The sequence below is a fragment of the Polypterus senegalus genome, chromosome 3, assembly GCF_016835505.1.
Source record: "Polypterus senegalus isolate Bchr_013 chromosome 3, ASM1683550v1, whole genome shotgun sequence".
In the NCBI taxonomy this organism is placed as follows: domain Eukaryota; kingdom Metazoa; phylum Chordata; class Cladistia; order Polypteriformes; family Polypteridae; genus Polypterus; species Polypterus senegalus.
This window is the reverse complement of record NC_053156.1, coordinates 238,613,998-238,636,536: the sequence shown is the minus strand read 5'-3', so window position 1 is coordinate 238,636,536 and position 22,539 is coordinate 238,613,998. Positions and strand designations below refer to the sequence as shown.

The 22,539-nt window shown below is 39.3% G+C and overlaps 1 protein-coding gene across 2 annotated transcripts in view; it reads left to right on the top strand.

The window, feature by feature from the left end:
- The window catches only part of LOC120526008 (peroxidasin), a 221,394-nt gene that overhangs the window by 71,958 nt on the left and 126,897 nt on the right, over positions 1 to 22,539 (top strand). For both annotated transcript variants that reach the window (XM_039748810.1, XM_039748809.1), the window contains exon 2: positions 1,460 to 1,531. In XM_039748810.1, coding sequence (XP_039604744.1) covers positions 1,460 to 1,531 — 72 coding nt within the window. The remainder of the gene's footprint in view (positions 1 to 1,459; positions 1,532 to 22,539) is intronic.

Here is a 22,539-nt window from a genome sequence, read left to right as displayed (position 1 = left end):
AGAAAATGGCTGGTGTAAAATAACGCTGAGTGGAGGATTTCTGAAATGTAATGTACATTCAGATATATTCAAACTACAAATGTGAAAATGACAACTCATTTCTTTGAATTTTGTGGGGGGCAACTGCATTGAAAGGAAGAGTTCAAATACCTCAAGGTCTTTGTGACGTGTGACAGAGGAGACTATTGTGAAATTGGCTAAAGGTGTGGCAGAAGAGCATTTGCAAAAGTTTTACTAGGATTTGGTGGTAAGTCGAGTACAGTAAATTCATAAATTAACCTTTTGTTTTTACTGGTCAGTTTACATCACCCTCTTCACCTGTACATAACAAACTCTCTGTTAAAGAGTCTAAAAGAATTGAATTGTGATTACAAAAGGGCAAAATGAGGCACCTGTGCAGGGCTCAGCCTCAAGTGGTCTGGATGTGGTGCCTAACACAGAGGTGAATCTGGCTGGTCCCATTAGCCTGGAAACATCTCAAAGTTCCTCTGGAGAGCCTTGGGACTGTTCCTGTGGGTACAGTTACAACTCTGTTCGTGGGTATAGTGGCATCTGTGCTTTGTGTCACTGGGATATGTGCCAGGATAAGTGGATGGTTGAAGGCTTAGAAGAAGATATTATAGTTTTTAAGATATACTTACTGTATGAATGTTGTTTTGTTTACTTTTGTTTTCTTTTTCTTATTATTTTTTTAGTGTAGATGATTTAAGACAATAACAAAAATACAGCAAAGTCAGCAGTTCAAGGTGAGTTGCCAGAGGCAACACCTTGTGGTTAACTAGTTTTCACACCTGTAACCCCTAGGGTCATATTGTCATTATATTCTCTTTTTGGTTGGTGTCAAGCAAGCAGATCTTTATAAATAACCAAGTGGAACATTATAATACACATTGCTTTGGCTAATACGGAAATTGCTTAAGCCAGGGGAAAACGCATTTAAACATTGTGCTTAGTAGGTACTGATTTTAAATGTCTTTCATGGTTATATGCCATACAGATAAAATACCATCTCAAATCAGCCTGTTTTAAACAAGATTGTGTATGACAAGCTGTAAGGCATTGCCAAAGAGACAGTTTTATTATGTATCTGTGAAAGTAAAAAAAAAAATAAATGTGTGTCAAAAGCTGAAAAAAAGCGTTTTTTCAAATGTAGGCCTGAGTGTTGCAGCAAACAAAGAGCATAATTTTATTAGATATTCTAAACTATTTTGAGTACAATTTCTTTTTAAAGTTTTTAATGCAGATATTGGTCATTTTTCTAAAATAATGAAGCAAAAGAAAGCATAATGAAAGGTTTGCATTTCTTCTAACTGAATTTAATTTTAAAATTGTGAAAAGTGTGCAATAAAATATGAGTTACTTATTAAATGTATGCAATGTCACTTTACTATGCTTAAGGATTATACAATTTATAAAATAATAGTAAAACTGATATTTTTCTCCTTGTTTCTTTTTTAAGGGACTTAAGATTTAACAGAATAAAAGACATTCAACCTGGTTCGTTTAGGAGGCTCAAAAATCTCAATACGCTGTAAGTACTGGAAGTCTTAAAACTGGATTTAATTAGGATTTAGTTACATAAATTAAAAATGAATGTTTAGTAATAAACAACATGCCTATCTTAAATTACATGTTTAAATCTAAACCTGTGTTCCATTTTTCAATTAGACACAGTGACATCCATGTCTTATTATAATAATGACTATAAATTGAATATAGTGTGAAATTACCTAGGGCTCTGTAAAAAATCAGCAAAAAATGTTTTATGTTAATCATTTCAAATAACTGCCAACTTTTAACTATTTTACTGTTTCCCTGGTTTGAACACCTGCATATCTGACAGGCGAAGAGCAGAGCACACTTCATGATGCGTGCCCATGGCTGCCGTGATAAGGCTGAGATGATCATGAGGTGCTCAGAGTGATTACACTGCCAAATGCAATTCAGATTGTGTAGATACTCAGGATCCAGATCAAAATGTTTTTCTCATGAGGTATCTGTAGAGTGATTTTACTAGTTACACCCCTAAAGTGTCTGTTCTTTTCCATCTTAGTGTAAAAGAAAAAATATATATATGTAAAGTATGAAAACATGGCATGTTACGTTTATTTGGGAATAGACATATATTATTATTTTTTTTAATCTGACAGTTTTTAAAGAGGTATTAAGTTATTTACATATCAGTCACAAAAGCTTATTCCTGTATTTTCCCATTTACATATCTTTTTCCATTTTTATCTTACATATCCTGTGACTTCAATACAAGTAAAGCCATGCACTGAATGCACACACAAGTTAAGGGAGAATGTTCCTTTAGCTTCAGTTGTCTTGTTTTATTGTAGTTAGAACTACCAGCAAACAACATAAATTATAACTGATCTGATTTTTACATGGCAGAATACAGGGGCAACTGCTGCATAACACATTTTTAACTTTAAAGCAGAAATTTTATTTTTGGGGGCATTGTTTTGGTTAAGTGATAAAAATGTTAAAAGTTCAGGAAGCTGTCTGAGAATTAAATTTTTGGTTGAAATACAGTAGAATGCCTGTCAGACTGTTTATGCTTCCCAAAAGGAACACTAAAGTATGATTTAATAAGGAAGCTTGAGTTTAAATCATAATTTTGCTTGAAAGAAATTTTTATTAACATATTTAATCAACTGTTTTGAGGTGGTGCCAACTCATTGTGAAATTTTGTTCCTAATCCAGAAGAGACAATTAATAGTCGACATAATAAGATATATCCTTATGTAAGCAATTTAGAAATAAACATGAAATAGTTTTTTTTATGTTAGATTTGCATATATGAGTGAACTGATTACAAATGAGCAAGCAAGGTACAGAAAATGAGTGCATTCAATTTTAGTGCAATCCCATTCAAAGTCTCAGCAACATATAAACAATGGACTGGAATTTAGGAGATGGATTTAAATTGTTCTGACATGGCATGGATGGGAAGAGAAATGGGGTAGGGATTATTCTAAAGGAGCAGTATGTCAAGAGTGTTTTGGAGGTGAGAAGAGTGTCAGACAGAGTAGTGATTATGAAGCTGGAAACTAAAGGTGAATGTTGTTAGTGCATATGCCCTGCAAGTTGGGTGTTCAATGGATGAGAAAGAAGATTTCTGGAGTGAGTTGGATGAAGTGTTTCAAGGGACATAAAGTGGTGATTGGAGTGGATTTCAATGGACATGTTGGTGAAGGGAACAGAAGAGATGAGGAGGTGATGGGTAGGTATGGTGTCAAAGAGAGGAATGAAAAAGGTTGGAGGATAGTGGATTTTGCAAAAAGGATGGGCATGGCTGTGGTGAATTTGTATTTTAAGAAGAGGGAGGAACATAGGGTGATGTACAAGAGTGGAGGAAGATGCACACAGGTAGATTATATCCTATGCAGGAGTCAATCTCGAAGGAGATTAAAGACTGCAAATTGGTGACGAGGGAAAATGTAGTTAGGTAGCATAGGATGGTGATCTGTAGGATGATGTTGGAAATCAAGTGGAAGCGGAAGAGAGGGAGGGCAGAGCAAAGGATCAGATGGTGGAAACTGAAAAAGGAAGACTGCAATGTTGAGTTTTGGGAGGAAATAAGACAGGCAGTGGGTGGCAGTGAAGAGTTGCCAGACAACTGGGCAACTACAGTAGAAGTAGTAAGAGTGACAGCAAGAAGGGTGCTTGGCGTGACATCTGGACAGAAGGAGGAGGAAAAGGAAACATGGTGGTGGAATGGGGAAGTACAGGAGAGTATACAGAGGAAGAGGATGGCAATGAAGTAGTGGGATAGTCAGAGAGATTTAGACAGGAGTACAAGGAGATAAGGTGCAAGGTGAAGAGAGAGGTGGGGAAGGCTAAAGAAAAGGCATATGATGAGTTGTATGAGAGGCTGGACACTAAGGAGGGAGAAAAGGACCTGTACTGATTGGCTACACAGAGGGACCAAGCTGGGAAAGATGTGCAGCAGGATAGGGTGGTAAAGGATACGGATGGAAATGTACTCACAAGTGAGGAGGGTGTGTTGAGCAGATGGAGAGAGTACTTTGAGAGGCTGATGAATGAAGAGTATGAGAGAGAGAGAAAGCTGGATGATGTGGAGACAGTGAATCAGGAAGTGCAACGGATTAGCAAGGAGGAAGTAAGGACAGCTATGAAGAGGATGAAGAATTGGAAGACCTTTGGTCCAGATGATATACCTGTGGAAGCATGGAGGTGTTTAGGAGAGATGACAGTGGAGCTTTTAACCAGATTATTTAATGGAATCTTAGAAAGTGAGTGGATGCCTGAGGAGTGGGGAAGAAGTGTACTGGTACCAACTTGGTACCAACAAGGGGGATGTGCAAAGCTGTATTAACTACAGGGGGAAAAATTGATGAGCCATAGCAGGAAGTTATGGGAAAGAGAAGTGGAAGCTAGGTTAAGAAAGGAGGTGATAATTAGTGAGCAGCAGTATGGTTTCATGCCAGGAAAGAGCACCACAGATGCAATGTTTGCTCTGAGGGTGTTGATGGAGAAGTATAGCGAAGCCCAGAAGGAGTTGCATTGTGTCTTTGTGGACTTGGAGAAAGCATATGGCAGGGTGCCTCAAGAGGAGTTGTGGTATTGTATGAGGAAGTCGGGAGTGGCAGAGAAGTATGTAAGAGTTGTACAGGGAAGTATGACAGTGGTGAGAACTGCAGTAGTATAGACGGATGTATTCAAAGTGGAGATGGGATTATATCAGGGATCGGCTCTGAGCCCTTTTTTATTTGCAATGGTAATGGACAGGTTGACAGATGAGATTAGACAGGAGTCTCCATGGACTATGATGTTTGCTGATGGCATTGTGATCTGTAGCGAGAGTCGGGAGCAGGTCGAGGAGACCCTGGAGAGTTGAAGGTTTGTTCTAGAGAGGAGAGGAATGAAGGTCAGTAAGAACAAGACAGAATACATTTATGTGAATGAGAGGGAGGTCAGAGGAATAGTGAGGATGCAGGGAGTAGAACTTTTGAAGGTGGACGAGTTTAAATACCTGGGATTAACAATTCGGGGATTGGGATTGTGGAAGTGAGTCGAAAAAGAGAATGCAGGCAGGGTGGAATGGGTGGAGAACAGTGTCAGGAGTGATTTGTGACAGACGGATATCAGCAAGAGTGAAAGGGAAGGTCTACAGGATGGTAGTGAGACCAGCTATGTTCCAGTATATGGGTTGGAGACTGTGGCACTGACCATAAGCAGGAGACAGAGCTGGAGGTGGCAGAGTTAAAGATGTTAAGATTTGCATTGAGTGTGATGAGGAAGGACAGGATTAGAAATGAGTATGTTAGAGGGTTGGCTCAGGCTGGAAGGGTGGGAAGACAAAGTCAGAGAGGTTAGATTGCGTTGGTTGGACATGTGCAGAGGAGAGATGCTGGGTATATTGGGATAAGAATGTTAACGATAGAGCTGCCAGAAAAGAGGAAGCCTTAAGAAAAGGTTTATGGATGTGGTGAGAGAGGACATGCATGTGGTGGGTATAACAGAGAAGGATGCGGAAGACAGGGTGATATGGAAGAAGACGATCCACTGTGGCAAACCCTAACGGGAGCAGCCAAAAGAACAAGAAGAAGAAGAAGAAGATGGACTTAATTTAATTGGAATACATTAAAAGCCTTGCTTGATTTTCTTAGATAATCTTGTTTTAATAGTTTTTTTTTTATTCAAGCAAGTTCAAGTAAGTTTATGTTTATAGAGATGTTTTCAATGAGTCTGAAGTGGTGGCTCTGAGGTAGAGAGAGTTGCTGATTTGAATCCTGTAAATGCCAGAAGTGATTTCACTCTGTTGGGCCCTTGAGGAAAGCCCTTAACCTGCAATTGCTTCATCCTGGGTATGAAGCAAGCAGGTCCTCCAACTTGCAGGGAAAACTTGGGGGTTGGTGCCAGGATTGGCACTCCAGCCATCGTAAAAAACCTCACACCTTTCCATTCCATTCAAACTAGTGTAGTGCTGAGGTGTCACCTATTGCACAGCTGTGCTCGGGTCTTAATTTGGGATCCTGAGGTGGTTCATTGTGTGGTGGGTGCAACAATGCACCATATCAGTGCATCCCAACATCTCCTTCTTTCAATGAGTAAATGCTTAGATTGCTTGTGCAGATATAATATAACTAAAATAAAAGAGATCAGTGCACCATGTAATCCCTATTTCAAGAATCTGAAACAACTATATGGGATGTTGTATGCAGTGAATGTACAACAGAACCAGTGAAATATTAACTACTGAGTAGGAAACTATTGGGTCCTCACCTTCTATTGACTACTTGCACTTACCCAGGGCTGTCCATATATTTACTAAATTCAAACGAGTCACTCAGGCATTAAGTGAATAGAGTTTATAATTTTTATTTGAAACATTAATTCAATAAGGGAGAGGGACAGACAGAAAAATCAGAGGTATAGTTGACAAACTAAGAGTAGAATGACAAATGGTCATAAACAGGAACAAAATGAACAGGAGAATCCTACATGGAGACATAAACATTAACAAATACCCTGGTAACCTTTCACCATTTTCATGTGACTCTTGTTCTAAATGCCTGTAATGTAGCACATTTTTTGGGATTCATTAAGTTAACCATTCAGGATGGACAGAACATAAAATGATTTTTCAATTTGATCAACTTTTTCATATACAGTGGAACCTCACGTACAAATCGGTTTAAGACCAAAAAGTTTGGCAAATTTTTGCATCTGTTTACGACCACAGACTCGGTATACGAACAAGCCAGTTTCCCTTTCGGTTTGTGCGCGCCAATGATTTCCGCACGTGTTCAGTCTCTCCCTGTGCATTCTCTGTGCAGCGAGAGAGAGAGAGAGACACACACAAATGCGTGCGTGAGAGAGAGAGACACACGTGAGAGAGAGACGGCTGGACGCATAAGGCTTGTTTTTAAAGAGACAGATCCGAGCATTGTTTTAACCTCATTGTATTTAATGAAGACTTTTTTCTGTTGGATTTTAACCTTCACTTCTGTTTACAGCGATCGGTTCGTAGTGTGCATTGTGTGGTATAGCGGGTCCGCGGCTTCCGAACAAAGTCAGGTTTTTTAAATCCGTATGGCCGTGTCGTTCTGCGTGGGCGCTATTGCACAACCGCGGGGAGTTAATGGAGTGATTGGAGCGAGTCGCAACTGCACGTGAGGTTGCGGTCGCTCTTGTTTGCCTCATTGGCTTCCTGCGGTGTGTAATTAAGACGCTGTGCCCACTGAGGCAGAGAGAGGTGTGTATATATAAGCGAAGGTACACCAGAGGGGGGGATAAATCGGGAATCGTGGAAAAAAAAAGAGATTAATCGGGAGGAAAAAGAGAGAAATGGAAGGAGGTTAAAGTACGGCAATGGCAGTCTAGGCTGGATGATCTGGTCACCTTAAAAGAGAGAGACAGAACGAGCAGGGGCCCCGCGAAGGAGCGTTAGATGGAGGTGCTCTAGGGGGCTAGTTCGCCCCACTGACAACTAGCGATTGGGGTGAGCAGGAGAGGTGTCATCCAGCTGGATCTGAGGAGCGACTATGGGTGCGCAAAAGATCATGGGAGGAGAGCCAACCTCCTCGGTCTGGCAGTGACGTCCGTTTGGAGGCCAAGACGGAGGTTGACAGAAGGAGCTTGTGACTGTTGGTCTCCGCGGCTGCGAGTAATGGTGAGCTGGGGAGAGAGTGATGGAGGTGGGCCAGAGGACAAGAAGGGTGTGAGACTGCGTTTTTAACTCCTACATTTTAAGCCTCAGATTTTAAAGGATTTATTTATTGTTGATGGTTTTAACCCCACTGGCACTTGATTTTTATGGATTTATTTATTGAACTTTGACACTGCACTTTGCACTTTTTTTGATTTGGTTGTTTTTGAATAAAAGCACTTTATGGAATATCCCCTGGCCTTGAGAGATTTGTCCCTATGTGTCAGCTCATCTCGGTGACATTATCGACGGTGTTGGGTTCTAGGGCTCCTGAACAGCAATAGGAGCATGGAGTTGAACCCGCATCGTCACACATTGTTGCAATGTTACTTTTCTTGGTGGTTTATTAAATTAAGGATTTTTCAAATGTTCATTTTTTTCCCTGTACTTAAAACTCATTAAAAAAATGTTTTTAGCTTTCATAGCGGTACAGCCCAAACTCTTGTAGTGTTAGTTTTCTCTGTTGTTCAAGGTTTTCTCAGTGTTATTCAATATTTTTTTAGTTTACTATTACACTGTGCATTCTATGGTATAATTAACTATATTTGTGCTTAAATATCTTTAAAAAAGAAATATTTAGATAGATAAATTTACATATAGTTCGTATGGTCTGGAATGGATTAATTGTTTTTACATAAATCCTATGTGGGAAATTACTTAGGTTCACGACCAAATCGGTTTACGACTAGAGTTTTGGAACGAATTATGGTTGCGAACCGAGGTTCCACTGTAATCATTTGTTAAATAGTTTATTATGCAAGAAAGTAAGAAATGCTAGAGAATTTAAGATGCATTTTCTCCACCATTTGTATAATAAGTAGGCTGTTCATTAAATATATGCAACAGTTGGAATGCCAGTTTTATCGGGATAATGAAAATAGAGCAGAATGTAAACACAATAATGCTAATACATTATAAGAGCAGCCTTGGTGAGAATTAAAATATCAGTGCCAGGAAAGATCAGAAAGGAAGCAGAGGGTGTGCACTGCTAGTCAGAATTCACTGATGTGCGGGAGCCTCAAAGTAACAAGGTTGAACGATACACCGGAGGCAGACAGTGCCAAGTTCCTGCCACCATACTTGGAATTGGAGTTTGAAAGTAAACAGCTTGTCGAAATTATAATAAAGTTATTTATTTAAAAATAGACCTGATATAAATTAACTGGTTTGGAATGGCATTCTTCATTTGAATCAAAACCAAAAGCACATGTGCTCAGTGGGGCAGTATTAGAATGATTGGAATGAGGAGTTATGTGTTTACATGTGGAAAAGGCCGGCTACAAACACTGTACAGTTTGATAAACAGTACTCACATAATTTACCTTCTGTAGTGTGTGAAAGGCAAGGTAAAATAAACTGTATAGTGTACTGTAATAGTTAAAATACAGTCTGCATGAGTCCAGGAATAGGCACCATAAGCATGTAAACTGGTCACAGAAAAAAGCTTTGTGCAGTTTTACAAATTAAAAAAAAAATTATATGAAATTCGTGATGAGATGGTGCTTTGTGAAAAGCACCAGACTTTTACAAGAATAAATAATTTTATATTTTGCTGTAATGCTGCCTGTGGGGGGCTGCCGCCCTGCCCGGGGTTTGTTTCCTGCCTTGCGCCCTGTGTTGGCTGGGATTGGCTCCAGCAGACCCCCGTGACCCTGTGTTAGGATATAGCAGGTTGGATAATGACTGACTGACTGTAGTGCTGCAGGTAAGCTTTTAATTTCCTTACACCATACCCTTTTTAGCATGCAGTGCCTTGGTATAGTGAATAGTATTTTGGCTCAAATTCACATATGGTCTTTTAGGTCAGATGGAAGTGAATTTAAGAAAGCTGTATTCTGTTAAGCACAGCACAGTTGTTTCTCTCAAGATTCCAGCCTCTGTGCTCTTTTATATGCAGTATAATTTCTCAAAACTTGATGGTTTTTTGTGGTTGCCTGCCTCCGAGTTCAGATCCAAGATGGCAGAAAGGGGCAATACTGATTTCTTTCAAAGGCAGCCTTAATATTTCGTAATTTTGTCAGCAAGTGAATTAAGTACAATGCTTAAAAATGTCAACAACAGTATAATGCTAATGTATTTTTATGACTCTTAAAATAATAAAAATTTTACTTACATGTATTATTTTTAACCCCACTGATAGGCAGTATGCTTCAGTGTGAAGTGGCAAATCAGTCAGTGTTGCTGTTGAGTACAGAGAAAAAGTAGTTTGACAGCAGAGAATGAAACAGGTTCAGTATACTGTAAAGCCATATTCAGTATTGAAGAGGCAGTTGAAAAATTAAGAGATGTATATTTGTTCTGCTTTTCTTGAGATTAATCAAATTAACACTTTATTTAAAGAGATTTCTATATTAATGTCTGAATGAGAGTATTTTAAGTATTTACAAAGCAAAATCTGACAACTATACTTTAAAATATTACTACATTAGGGGTGCTCTAGGCTTCTCTTGAAACTGCCTTGTTTTAATTATTCTAGTTTAGCCTTTTACACAAGAGATTGCTATTGAATTTAATTAAACTAATGACATAAAAATTACCAAATAGCAGCTTAATGTTATTGTTATTCATGTCGCACTGAGTAGTTGTCTATAATTGCTACAGATAATCCAAAGATGGTGATAACCTAGTGCAGGATGCCTTTACTTTCACACAATTTTGTACACATCTATATCTATGCCATGCCAATTTAGGGTTTCCAGTAAATGTATCATGGAAATCTTTTATATGTATATGTAAGCTGGTAGGAGCTATTGCTGACTGTGAGCTGTGACACTGGATCTGTGAGGAAACAGCGCTAACCACTGCCCCAATATGAAACTGCATTATAAACTTTAGAACATTAAAACAATCTAGACGAGAAGAGGCCATTCAGCCCAGCAAAGCTCGTCAGTCCTATCCACTTTAATTCTTCTAAAAAACATCAAGCCTAGTTTTGAAAGTCCCTTTAATCTTACTGACTACCACACTACTTCATAGCTTATTCCAGGTGTCCATGGTTCTCTGTGTAAAGAAAAACTTCCTAATGTGTGTGTGAAATTTACCCTTAACACATTTTCAACTGTATGTCTGTGTCCTTGATGAACTCATTTTAAAAAAAACTGTCTCAATCCATTGTATTTCTCTGTTCATAATTTTAAACCCTTCAGTCATGTCATCTCTTAATCTTCCTTTGCTTAAACTAAAAAGGCTCAGCTCTTTTAATCTTTCTTCCTAATCCATCCCCTGTAGCTCTGCAATCAGTATAGTTGCTCCTCTCAGGACATTTTCTAGCGCTGCTATGTCCTTTTTGTTGCCTGAAGACCAAAACTGCACACAGTACTCCAGATGAGGCCTCACCAGTGCATTATAAACCTTGAGCATAACCTCCTTAGACTTGTACTCCATACATCGTGCTATATAACCTAATATTCTGTTTTCCTTCTTAATGGCTTTTGAACACTGTCTCTAAATTGATAGCATAAAGTCCATTATGACTCATAAATCCCTCTCATAAGGTGTACTCTCAATTTTCAGACTTAACATTGTGCATTCTAACCCTAACATTTTTACTTCCTATGTGTAATACTTTACATTTACTGACATTAGATTTCATCTGCCACAAATCTGCCCAAGCCTGTATGCTGTCCTAATCCTTCTGTAATGATGTAACAGATTTCATACTATCTTCCAATCTACCTATCTTGGTATCATCTGGAAAATTAACCAGCTTGTTACTTATATTCCTATCTAAATCATTTATATATATTAAAAATCAAAGTGGCCCTTGCATTGTCCTCATTTGTACTCACTAGCCTTCTTAAGAACTCAAGGGTAAATATTATTTGGTCCTAGTGATTTGTTTGTCAGCCTATTTAATCTGAGCAGTATTTCTCCCTCTACAATTGCTAAATCACTCAGAAATTCCTTAGTAGTCGCCTTGTACAGCTGTTTTTTCCTTTGCAGCTTCTTTTTTAACTCTTTATTAACCCACTGTGGGGTTTTTAAAATGTCCTATTAATTCTAAATTTAGGTATGTACCTGTCCTGCATTACATGTAAAATACTTTGAGCCTGTTTTACTCTTCCTCAACTGTCTCCACCTTTAAAAGCTTATCCCAGTCTGTCCTCCTTCGACTTTGTCACATCTGTTCAAAATTTGCCACACCAAAGTTTAACTTAAGAATTTTAATCTTTGCATCCGCACTCTTACAAAACACAGACAATTGTATTACATTATGGTCACTTGACCATAGTGGTTCAACCACCTCTACAACCTCAATTTTATCCTGATTATTACAAAATAATAAATCCAGTGTAACAAATGGAGCAGGAGACAGCACAAAGGTTTGGGGTTCTCCGGCCCCGTATATTGTCTGGAATCCACTACAGACAAAAGAACAAAAACAGGTCAGTTTAATAAACATAAAGTCCATAAGCGTGACGCCGAACCATGGCGTCCGTGGCCATTTTATAGGGGAGGAGCCGGAAGTGGAGGAATGCTGGGAAGGACCGTGAGGGAGGACGGGATGGATGACGTCAGGGCAAGATGGCGGAGGAAGGGCGGAAGTGCCGCACTGCGGTCAACAGTCGGCTATGGTGGAGGAAGGTCTTTTTTCCTATGAGGAAGCAGAGGGAGAAAGTTAGTACCCCGCCATTCCCTGCCGGCGAATACGTTCCCAGGTGCGCTCGAATCCGTCCGCGGCCTCCTACTCGCGCGTGCGTGACACCAGACAGGCTTCACTCCACATTGGTGCTTTAACCTTTAACACCAATTTTTATTTTGTACTGTAAGACTAATTTAACTATAATTAAATTGGTTGCAAATATATGTAATATAAAACTAATAAAGTAGTAAGACAGAAATAGATTTTTGCATACTTGCCTTATCATGGAGAGGAAATCCTTCTCTAATTCCTCCTTGTTTGCAATTATTTTTACAAACTAAGCAAAGACCAGGGGTCTCATGTATAAACGGTGCGTATGCACAAAAATGTTACGTACGCACATTCTCATGCCAGCTCAATCCATTGCGTACGCAAGTTTTCAGCTCGGTTTTGCAAACTGGCAGCACCCCACGTCAAAGCAGTGCTACTGTGTGGTTTCCTCTTCTTTTTTAGATTCACATACAACAAACGTTTCAGAGCCTTTCCTGTAGGGACCTCATGGTTCAGAAACAGTTTCATCCCAAGAGCTCTAAACACACTCAATCAGTCCATCAAGTGCTCATGGTAGAACTGTTTGTACTTATAAGTACAATTACCTTACTGTAAACTTGCACTACAATTGTCATATTGCACAACCTGAACCACTTTTTGAACCATTTCACTATCTGCACTATATGTACATGTATATTGTACTTATGCTTCATATTGTATATTTTTAATTGTTTTTTTATCTTACTAGCCAAAGCCCACCGTAGCATACAGCAGTGTAAGAATAGGAATGGAAAACGGTGAGAAAGGAATTCAGTATAACAAAGGCTTAGGAAACCACCGTCGCAGTATAACGAAAATAGCAAGGAGTGAAACCATTGCCAATGGTCGAGAGAGTACCTTCCTGTAGCAGGCTACAGAAAACATAGACATATATAGATAGATGCCGCATTCACTGTGTTGCCCAGTTGATACGATAAGTCAGCGCGTCCTCTGTATTGCGAGTGGTAAAAGTGCCATTTAAACTAATACAGGTAGACGTGGAAACCGGGTTTTCTGATGAAAAAACAATAACGTTTTAAACAGTATCGTTTACATACAACAGATTTTTGGCGAATCGTTTACATGCAATTATTTATATCCATTTATACACTAATAATGGCAATTATTAAATAGTTCCTCCCGTATAAGTAACATTTCTCAGACTGCTTTCTTCCATCTCTGAAACATTTCAAGACTTCGTCCTGTTCTTACGCAGCACAGTACTAAAGTATTCGTTAATGAGAGAGTCACCTGACGTATAGATTACTGTAATGGTATTTTATTTGTCATCCCACAAAAGCGTATCCATCACTTACAATTTATTCAAAACTCTGCTGCCAGTATAATAACCTGCTGTTCTAAATCCACTGAACATACTACACCTATTGTCTCTCAACTTCACTGGCTCCCTGTTAACTACAGAATACAATACTAAATACAACTCTTAACATTTAAAGCTCTCCACAACCTCACTGATCTCCTACAGAGTGACACTTGTCTCGTTGACTCAGATTCTCATCTGCAGCTTTACTTTCTGTACCACACATCAAACTCTGTGCTATGGGAGCTATCTCTCATAGTGCTCTTCAACTCGGGAATTCTCTTCTCTCTCATATACATATATATTCAATAACACATTTTAAAACTACCCTCAAAACTTATCTTTTCAAACTAGCATACCAATTATGAATTTTGCACTGTTACTGCCAGTTATCTTTGTTTGTTTGCTAATTATTGCTGTTTGATTGAGAGCGACAGTGGACGCGGATGTAGGATTAGAGATGGCGGGCAGGGCTCTGTGAGTTGGCGGGCATGGCTCTCTGTCTTGCTTGCCCTTAATTAGAGTTGGCGGGCGGGTGTGGCTGTCTGTCTTGCATGCGCTCTCTGTCTTGCTTGCGCTTGTGTGCCCTTAGAGAATTATATATATAGATTATTAGTATTATTATTGTTATAACTGTTATTTCATCATTTTATAGGAAAATAAGTTTATGGAGAATTTGTATATTGAATCTCATTGTACCATACAATAACAGTAAAGGAATTCAATTCAATTCAATAGAAGAAAGCGCATATTTACATATGATGATGACTGGCTCCTAAATCGATTTAGATTTCCAAGTGCTATCTTTTTGGAGCTCTTGATATCATTTTAAGGTGAAATGCAGTAATGTATATATATTACATTATACAGATAATTTTTAAATAATATATAGGTAGTCCCCAAGTTACGGATATACGACATTCGACTTACAAACAGGGCCGCAGCTGCTTCTTCAATTGTCTGGGGTATGCGATGCAGTCTCCTCAGTAACTGCCGCTCCATCATCTTCGACCTGGGGACGCTGCAAGCGGAGGCTAGAGGGGGTGATTTTGCTGCTCATGCAGTGTAATGTCCTTCGGGCGGCTCTGGTTGACAAATGGGGTGGTGGGAGCCGTACCCTATTCATTCTCAGTGGGCGGCTGGGTGTGCGTTAAGTGGTGACCCGGGGTCCATAGTCGCTGAGGCCCCTGCTGCCACTCGTGTTCAAGACGGAGACTTGATGGGGCGGTTCGCTGCCCGTCCACCACATCGCTGCTGCTACTGCTCCTGACTGCCCCGTTAGTTCTTGGTGGACGGCTTGTGATGCTACAAGCAGTGACCCAGTTGTGGCTGAACAGAGGCCATTGAGGGTGAATGGGGTGGCAGGGGGCAGCATTGTATAGTGTGCCTCAGGCGGTTGCTTGTTGAATGGGGGGGCGGTGGTGGGTGATTCACTACCTGCCTTTGGCCGCACCCTGTTCGTTCTCGGTGAGCAGATGCTGCAGCATCCTGTATGCAAGTGGAGGTGACTGTGTGGTAGGAGAATGGTGAATCGCCCCCTCGCCGCTCCCATTCATTCTCAATAGCAAGCCTGCTTGTACTGTTGTACATAGCAGGAAGTTGTCTCTCATTCAGTACACCAGACGTGCTGCTGTGATAGCATGAACTGTGTTGTGCAGAAGAGTTCAACTTAACCTTTTTTCTTCACCCTTCAAGAATGTCTCTGAAACACAAATATGATGCAAGTGCTGGTGATACAGTAAAGAAGAGAAAAACCATCACCATGGAAAATAAATTAGAAATAACAAAAAGGTCAGAGAGAGGTGAAACTCCATCATTCATTGGCAGAGCACTTGGTTACAGTCGGTCAACAATAGCATTTATTAAAATAATGTACCTGTTCCGACTTACAGTACAGAACAAACCTACAGTCCCTATCTCGTATGTAACCAGGAGACTGCCAGTATACTGTTGATAATTAAACGTGTGGGCATGGAGGTGCAGCAGTAATGATGAGCTGGTGCCCCATTCAGGGACTGTTCCTGCCTCGCGCTATATGCTTGCTGGGAATGGCGTGACTCTGGATGGACAGATGGATGGAATAGTTAAACATGTATTATGAAGAGATTTCAATGTTCCTTAAAAATTTGAAAGAATGGTAGTTCTAAGCTAATTGATGGCTTGACATTTATTATAGAGCTTGTGTGGCGATTGGTTAAGTGGAGAAAAAAAGGAAGGGCGGGAATTAGGGTTTAGTATGTTTGAAAGAGACAGTACTGCTGCAATAAATTATTCCACTGAGAGTCACGCACGGCTCAGCAAGCATCTTGTGGGAGGCTTGAACAATCTCTGGACGGGGCACCAGTTTGTCGTTACCACATTGCCACCGTGCCCCCATGTTTAATACATGCTTCAATTCCTACCATCATGAAAATGATATCAAGTATACATCTTAGTATTTAAATTGTTCAGAGAGCTGTAATATAATGAATGTAATGTATTCTGTGTCCTGTTGGCAAAAGAGAGAGCCTGTTTAAGAAGCATGCAGTGATTCACACACATAGAGCACATATACTCAGCAAAAAAGAAACGTCCTCTGACTTTCAACTGTTTTTACTTTCAGTAAACTTAATGTGTAAATATTTGTATGAACACTAAAAGAGTCAACACCATAAGACATAAACTAAAAATGTTTCACAATGTGTCCCTGAATGAAGGGAGGCTCAAAATCAAAAGTACCAGTCAGTATCTGGTGTGGCCACCAGCTGCTTGAAGTACTGCAGTGCATCTCCTCCTCATGGACTGGACCAGATTTGTCAGTTCTTGCTGTGAGATGTTACCCCACTCTTCCACCAAGGCACCTGCAAGTTCCTGGACATTTCTGGGGGGAATGGCCCTAGCCCTCACCCTGCGATCCAACAGGTCTCAGACGTGCTCAATTCCTTCAACGATAAACACAAATCCGTCATTCACCCCTGGTGAGACAAAACCGTGACTCATCAGTGAAGAGCACTTTTTGCCACTCCTGTCTGGTCCAGCGAAGGTGGGTTTGTGCCCATAGGCGGCGTTGTTGCTGGTGATGTCTGGTAAGGACCTGCCTTACAACAGGCCTACAAGCCCTCAGTCCAGCCTCTCTCAGCCTATTGCGGACAGTCTGAGCACTGATGGAGGGAATGTGTGTTCCTGGTGTGACTCAGGCAGTTGTTGTGGCCATTGGAATCCTGTACCTGTCACGCAGGTGTGATATTCGGATGTACCGATCCTGTGCAGGTGTTGTTACACGTGGTCTTCCACTGCGAGGATGATCACCTGTCCTTCCTGTCTCCCTGTAGCGCTGTCTTAGGCGTCTCACAGTGCGGACATGGCAATTTATTGCCCTAGCCACATCAGCAGTCCCTCATGCCTCCCTGCAGCATGCCTAATGCACGTTCACGCAGATGAGCAGGGACCCTGGGCATCTTTCTTTGGGTGTTTTTCACAGTCGATAGACAAGTCTCTTTAGTGTCCTGCGTTTTTAGAACTGTGACCTTAAATGCCTACTTTCTGTAAGCTGTTAAGGTCTTAACGACCATTCCACAGGTGCATGTTAATTAATTGATTATGGTTAATTGAACATGCATGGAAAACATTGTTTAAACCCTTTACAATGAAGATCTGTAAAGTTATTTGGATTTTTAAAACATTATTGTTGAAATACACAGTCCTGAAAAAGGGACGTTTCTTTTTTTGCTGAGTATAGAAGAACACAAAGAATACGAAGAAGCATTTAAGGTGCTACTTTAGTTACGATGCTATTTGAGAAACTAGTAAATTAAACAGTTTTAAGGTTTAGTTTAAGACATTCTACTTTAATGACAAAATAAACTACGTGATTAAGCAGAAACTTTTAGATTAAAGTTGACATTTCAACCTTTTTTTTCTACAGTGTCCCTATTTTTTTTTCTCTGTTCCCGTAATTCTGGGAGGAGTCGCAGTGGGGCAGCAGGCGTGTGCACATGCGTTACATTTCACACTGACAGAGATTAATGTAGCAGAAGAACGTTGAAGTTGGCGTACGCACAGATTTATGTATCTGGATTTTTTTGTGCATACACACATTACTGTTTTTGTCCGTACACCATGTTTTAGTGTGAATTCTACCCATGACATTATACATGAGGCCCCTGGTATTTCAGCACTCACTTGGAATATACTACCTGTGGAGGAGACACTGTAAGAATGAGATGTGACAATTGAATGAATGGAATTCTTATTGGACAGTTACTGTGTCCACCATCCCTAAAGTACACATCACTTCATAGATTTGTATAGTGACAACATATTTGCATTTTTTCAATACCTACAAACAAAATATAATCTTTTATCAAAAGATTTTTTGTACTACATGTAGTTTAGAGACTTTGATAAAGAAACGTTACCACCTTTAGTAACCTTTCTTCAATATCTGCTTCACAAATTATTGTGTTTTTTTTTTTTAGCTAAGATAAAGACATATGTAGCATTTTGAAACCATACCAGTGTTTTCAAATGAATATACCTCCAGATAATGACAGACAATATGAGGAATATGACCTTTCACTTATTTTATTTTTTTTTTTTTGCCTAAGTAAGTCAGTCTTTGAAAAAAGACTTAAAAAAGACTCTTTTCCAGTTTGTGTAAGATGTGGTCTAACAGAACTCAAAACTGTACATTGCATAGTTCTTCCCACAACTGGAAGTCTTTAGACTGACTACTTACGATTGCTCTTATATCAGAGTTGAATGTGTCCCACATGGAATTGTGTCCTCTATTGGCCTTTATTGTAGACAGGTTACTTGAGTACAAAATAAGGTCATTAAATGGATGGATGACACGAACTGTATACTGTATGTACTAGCTTATTTTCATAAGTGCCTTGGATTAGGACATTAACTAAATAAAGAATTAAATAATAATTTAAGCCATGTGTTTTTCATGCTGCCAATTTCCTATTCTCTGTGCTGGCTTTATCTAGATGAATGGTGATATTAATTACGGAAATGCTGGACTGACAACCAGGGGTGTGATTGAGAAGCCAACAGTGGTTTTGAATGCTTAACAAAGACTCCTGTGTTTATCAAGGTGACTTGGAAAGCATGCCAACAGATGGTAGAAATTATGATGGCAGTCGTTGGGTTAGCAGTGCTCATAAAATATAATTAAGTGTACAGGAAAATAGTAAATCACATGTTGCATGTTAATAGAATTAAGTTATTTAGAGTGACACCTAATACTACTTTTTAAAATTAAGTTTCATTTTAAAAATGAAAACTGCATGGTAAAATACAACTTTTATAAACTATCAGTGCTACCATTTGATTTTTACATTTTCTGTTTGAGGTGACAGAAATTGCACGCAGTACTGTGAGAAGTGGGTCACACTAGTATGTTATGAAGCCTGGAAGTCATATTCATTGACTGGTTTTCAAATACAACTCAACATTTGATTTACCATTTTATTTTCTAGTTTCAAAATTTGAAATCATTGCATTATTATGGAAAATAAATTTGTTGTCAGTGAATAACATGTATATTCACCAAACATGTAGAAGTAGAGGTAGTTGTTGTACTACTTGTATAGTCACAGTACATATTGTCACAGTATATAGTACAATTCCTACTTGTATTTCTGACCAATATACAACATATCGTCATTCTCATGCATCATAATAAAGAAGAATTTGTTAAAATGCATCAGTTCATTTTCAATGGAAAATACAAAATAGCTTACCCAATCCCTGTCTCTACACTCCTTTTACTTGAAACATTGGAGACAAAAATCCAGTACAGTTAGCATTTACAATTGACACACATCCATATTAGAAAATAACTTAGCTAAAGTGCCCCTTTAGTGTTATAGACTGATTATGATTAAGTGGGTTCTATCGTTCATTGATTTTTTTTCATTTCTCTCCTTTCTGAAATTGTTATTTTCAATTCAGGATTGCAGGAAACTGAAGCCTACTCCAACAGCATTATCTAGAAGGCAAGAACTAACACAGTGACGTTCACTGTTAGCAGACCACTCACTCTTTAGATTGACCAACTAATCCGAAAACTGTGTGTTTTGAATGTGGAAATACTGTTAAGCTTAGCTGTATAAATCTTATAAAAACAGAAGGAGACTGGTTAAAGCTGCAGAGCCAGCAGTGCTAATCACTCCACCAGTGTGTCACTGAAGCGATTGTTATCAATCCATCAATTTTCTTAACCTGCTTTTTAAACCACAGACTTGCAGGATATCTGATCATGCACATAACAAACTGTACATTTTATCTTAACAGTCACTTTCAGAAATGAAGAAGAGGAGGCCATGCACACTGTACACAGACACACTTCCCTGGAGTTAAAAGGCAACAGCCCTTGTATCTACTAACATGGAGATAAAGGATTTAAATCACTGAATATACAGCATAACATCAACTTGGGCAAATTCATCTTAATGTGAATTTAATACTGTCTGTCTGTCTTAGGCACAGCACTAGGAGTGTCTCTAATAGTTTTGCACTTTCAGGGTACTCTCACTCCCTTTTTTTGAGTTATGGGTACTTGGAAGGTCAGGTTAGGCTGGGAACCATACACTGGTATAGTGTGTTAATGCACTCACCACGCGATGAAACAGCTCAGGATCCTGGTTGGCAACCCACAGCCAGACACGCAGTCCAGACCAACCCTCCGGAAATGACCATCTATCTGCCGCAGCCAGGTGTTATGTGGGCATCCCCTTGGCTTGGTCCAGCCACTTGGGCCCTCAACAATAAGGATCCTGTGAGCCAGATCACCTTCAGGAAATCACGCCACATGGCTGTAGTGCCGTAACTGACGCTCCCTCACAATGCTAATGTGCCTCATTTGGGACTCCATGAGCAACTGTTCATTCAACACAAAGTCAAACCAGCAGTACCCAAGTATTCACAGAAGAGACACAATACCAAAGAAGTCCAGTCTTCGTCTCAGGTCACTGGATAGTGTCCATGTCTCACAAACATACAGCAAGATAGGAAGCACCAGGGCTCTAAAGTCTTGGACCTTCATCCTTTTGCATAGGTACTGGGAGCGCCACACACCCCTTTCCAGTGACCGCATGACCTCCCATGCTCTCCCAATCCGTCTACTGACTTCATGAATGTCACTTCTGAGGTAAGTAAACCTCTCAACAAGGTTGACACTCTCTCCACAAACAGACACACTACTGATGGCTGTGCCTAAGAGGTCATTAAAGGCCTGGATCTTGGTTTTTATGCAGGACACTCGCAACCATGAGTTCCACAACAGATAGATTCTCTGCTCTTTACGTGGCTCTTTGAGGCAACTTACTATCCTTAAAAGGACTGCTTGGGTTTTGCCATGTTAGCTGTAAAAAGCACCTGTAACTGTGCGGAGTTGCCCTTTTTATAGGCATCCTGCTATAGATGTAATGCCAGCTCGTTCTTTTGGTGATTCATCCTTGGCTCATACAGTACATGGAAGTAGTCTTACAGCACTAGACACTGAGTTTATTTGTCTGCCTAGTAGGGATCTAAGTATAGCTGCACCTCTTCCAAACTCCCAGAGAACCATTTAATAAGTGGCTTGCATCTATAAAGAGCATCTATTAGAATTAAATCAGGGTAGCTTATTTTGGCACCGATTTGATTTAAAAGGAATAATAACATGGAACTTTTTTCAAAGTCATATATAAAAGTTGAATTTTAAACTACAAATATTATAGTACTTTTAAAGTTTAACATGCATGTGCATTGCTGCTTATGCGTCCAGTATCCACAGTTTCACACAGTTACACCAAGGCCAACAGAAATAAATTTGTGTAGTAAAACTTTGTACAGTATATAGCACAGTAAATCTTCTCTTCAGAATAAATAAATAAGACAATTGGTATCAGTATAATTTTTATTAACATAATTTACCAAGTTGAATGTAAATCAAAACAGTATTTCTTTAGTTTGTTACTTATCTATAGGCTCAAGCAAGCTTTTATATAGGAAAAGAAATTTCCTTTTCAATGGTTCTTGAATTTTTGTATTAGTTTTTGTGGCAGGACATACTAAATAAAATTCTGGCAGTTTTCATATTTTGTTTGTGTATAACCTAAGATAATTTTGAAGGCTCATCTAAACAGCTACTTCCTCAGGTCTGTGAAGATTTAGAGCCTGGGTGGAAAACAAGTAACAGTTTGGTCTTTTATTAGCCAGAAAGGAAATTGCGATTGATAGTAATATAACATCCTGACGCCACTACTCTGCCAAACACATTTTTTTCCCTGAAGGTAAATTATTACAAACAAATTTAACACAGAATTTCTTTGGCATTGTCATATTGGTTGTGCAAAGATAATGCCACATACCCTCCTGAACTGAAAGTTGTTTTTTTTTTACTGTCAGGATTAATAGGTTTGATTGCATTATTCTCTGTATTTTAATTAATAGCAGATGACACCATCTCCTACTGTTTGGTGTGTTTGTCACTTCCCAGGCATGGAGGTGGTAGGAGACAAGTGAAATTTCATTAAGGTTCATTTGTTTTTTGGAAGCATAGCATTACATTTGATGTCCACAAAGTTGGGCTTTGTTAATATGCCATTATAAGAATGATTCAGTGATATTTAGTTATGTTTTTTTCATTTTTACTAATTGAAGACACTTAAGTAGGTTTGAAAAATTCTTACTGTGTGCCACATGCTCAAATAAATCCCTGTAGCACTGCCATGTCCTTTCATAAATCCTGGAAAGGGAAGGCACACTGAGATAGATACAGATAGTAGATAAAATCCTCAGTCACTGTTCATTTTGTATGGCACCCTTTACAGAGCAAGCCATCACAAGGTGCTTTGCAAAGCAAAAATGGATATGACTCAGTGTATCATAACA